The following is a 2,743-nucleotide window of genomic DNA, read 5'->3' as shown; positions in this document are numbered from 1 at the left end:
GGTGACACGTGTCTGGTTGGTGACACGTGTCTAGTTGGTGACACGTGGCCAGCTGGTGACATGTGTGTGGCTGGTGACACGTTACCGGCTGGTGACACGTGTCTGGTTGGTGACACGTGTCTAGTTGGTGACACGTGGCCAGCTGGTGACATGTGTGTGGCTGGTGACACGTTACCGGCTGGTGACACGTGTCCGGTTGGTGACACGTGTCTAGTTGGTGACACATGACAGCAGTAGACCCTCAGAGCTATGGTTGCAAGCACGTTTACTCGCGGCCTCGCTGCGTTACGCATGCGCCGTCAATGTCGCATGCTCATTGGCTGTCGTCGCAATGTTCTTTTGTTTCTGCGTGCTGTTTTGTTCTTTAATTGTCAAGAAATATCGTCGGTTGTGAGAAGGGACACCACGTGATCTGTATTCTGTGTTCAACGTCATAATAACGGGTTAGGGTTAGGGTTAGGATTAGGATTAGGGTTACGATTATTGTTAGGGTTAGGATTAGGGTTAGGGTTAGGGTTAGGGTTAAGGTTAGGGTTAAGCTTAGGGTTAGGGTTAGACGTGGGGCTATATTTGTACATGTAGGGTTGTGAGGACGGGTTGCAAATAACGATCCGGGTTGATGGGGGTGAGCGGCCAGAGTTTCGGTTACGATTACAGGGGTTGGGGTCACTGTTTTGCCCGTGCGTCCAGATCACGTGATGTGCCCACGGTCGATGGGGTTTCTTGACAACGCTCTGCGGCTTGCCTCACGCATGACGGCGACAGGTGTCGCGATGGTAGGCCTACCGTGGCGCCACCTGCGCTCATGCCAGCATGTGTGACGTCATACAGAGGCACGAGCGTAGTCGACGTTTAACCATTGGGCCACGCACGAAATATTTCTAGATTACCTAACGGCTGGAGATTTCAATGGGTTGGTTCCTACCCTAGGAACAAAACCATTATTTCTCTATATGCAGATAATCGCTTCCCGGCGAGTCATTTATATGTTTTATTACATTTTTTTAACATTTATAAGCTGATGCATAACATGATAAGCCAATGAATACTATTACTTCATAAATAAACTTAAACAATTTCGCTATAATTTTCTATATAATTGATAATCTCAAGTAGGTCGAGTTACGATAAACGAGAAATTTTTGGTGAGTGGCCTCTTGCGGTCTGTTAATGTTTGTTAGCCTGTGTTTGTATGCGCGGGAAAAAGGGAAGCGTCGCATTTTTGTCATTGCTTTGTGTTGGGATATGCTGCTACGTACTTTGTGATGATTAGCATACACATCACAAGAATCTCATCAGATCCCATTCGTTTCTTGCCTTAATCTTAATTACGTAACAACTTTTATTTATTTCCGTAATGTTTCGAAGGGCACGCGGTCTACGGACGCCGGTGTGCCTTGGCTTAGAATGACAAATACGTTAACTCGATGCACATGCTACGTTTCATATCTACACTAATTTATTTCGAGATATATTTTTTCGCTTACGATATTCTTTTGAAATCATTTTGTTCGATCGAAACAGTTTACTAGAGAACGAATTATTTAAAGTGGCTGACATCGGTGCGGTGTTGCATTATCGGCCACCAGATGGCGCTAACGGCGGCGTGGAATCCACCGGCGCCACCTGGTGGCCGGGCAACGACTCGCCACCGAATTCATTTGCTTGCCCGGCACGCATGGCGGGTTCGTTTTATTTCGTAGGCGTTAACTTTGCGCATGGTTCTTTCTTACCTAGGTGCTGGCCAACATCAAGCATTGCATTCTGGCAACAGACTTGGCTTTGTTCTTCCCCAACAAGGCCAAACTGAAGGGCCTTGTGGATGAGGAAGTATTCAGCTGGGGGAAAAAGGACAATAGGTGAGCTGCTGGCATGTTGTTGGCCAGTGGTCGGATGTTGAAAACAAAGTCCGTGTGTTGAATGTCGTTCGCAGGTGCTGGCCGTTATCAAGTCGTGTATACTAGCCACAGATCTGAGCCTCTACTTCCCTAACAAGGCGAAATTGAAGGCTCTAGTTGATGGTGATGCGTTTAGCTGGGGCAGAAGAGATCACAGGTATTTATCCCGCCGGGTGGCGCCACTGGGTGCAGCCCCCCTTTTCTGCGCAGATGCAGTCGTCATGGCGACGCTGCGTTGTTAGGACCACCCTGCGCTAGCGGCCTGCCACTAGCGGTGTCAGATGGATGCAGTATGCTGCTGTCCCAGCATGCTACGATTAATTCATCTTACGCCCTATAGAGGGCAGCACTAGGCAAACACTGTCGACTTTCCCTAGTGAGACTCGCCCGTGTGTAATTCCTATTTTCCTACATACCATTATAGCTGCCAATTACTTCGCTATATTGCTTTCCCATGCAGGCTAGCGCTGTTGTTTTTGCATTCCTAGTTTCTTTTATGACCGGCTCATAAGCTTGCTTTTATGACTTCTCTCTTTTGTGTTCTTTGTCGATCTATCACGTAGCCTCTTCTATGCCCTGTCTATAATAATTAGTTCCCTTTATGGCTTCTCCTATACTGTGCCTTCCACTGTGCATCCCCTATAGTGTGGCGCCCTCTATGGCTACCCCTGTAGCGTGGCTCCCTCTATGGCTACCCCTGTAGCGTGGCTCCCTCTATGGCTACCCCTGTAGCGTGGCTCCCTCTATGGCTACCCTTGTAGCGTGGCTCCCTCTATGGCTACCCCTGTAGCGTGGCTCCCTCTATGGCTACCCTTGTAGCGTGGCTCCCTCTATGGCTACCCCTG

General features: G+C 48.6%; 1 protein-coding gene across 1 annotated transcript in view; it reads left to right on the top strand.

Moving 5' to 3' along the window:
* The window catches only part of LOC106806226 (probable 3',5'-cyclic phosphodiesterase pde-5), a gene marked incomplete at its 3' end in the record, with an annotated part of 54,134 nt that overhangs the window by 31,579 nt on the left and 19,812 nt on the right, over positions 1-2,743 (top strand). Inside the window, 3 exon segments of the mRNA XM_014808096.1 lie at positions 1,525-1,681; positions 1,738-1,830; positions 1,934-2,055. Of these exon segments, the coding sequence (XP_014663582.1) occupies positions 1,525-1,681; positions 1,738-1,830; positions 1,934-2,055 (372 nt within the window).

The sequence above is a fragment of the Priapulus caudatus genome, unplaced genomic scaffold (genome assembly GCF_000485595.1).
Source record: "Priapulus caudatus unplaced genomic scaffold, Priapulus_caudatus-5.0.1 Scaffold149, whole genome shotgun sequence".
Classification (NCBI taxonomy): Eukaryota; Metazoa; Priapulida; class Priapulimorpha; order Priapulimorphida; family Priapulidae; genus Priapulus; species Priapulus caudatus.
This window is presented reverse-complemented; position numbering and strand designations above follow the sequence as displayed.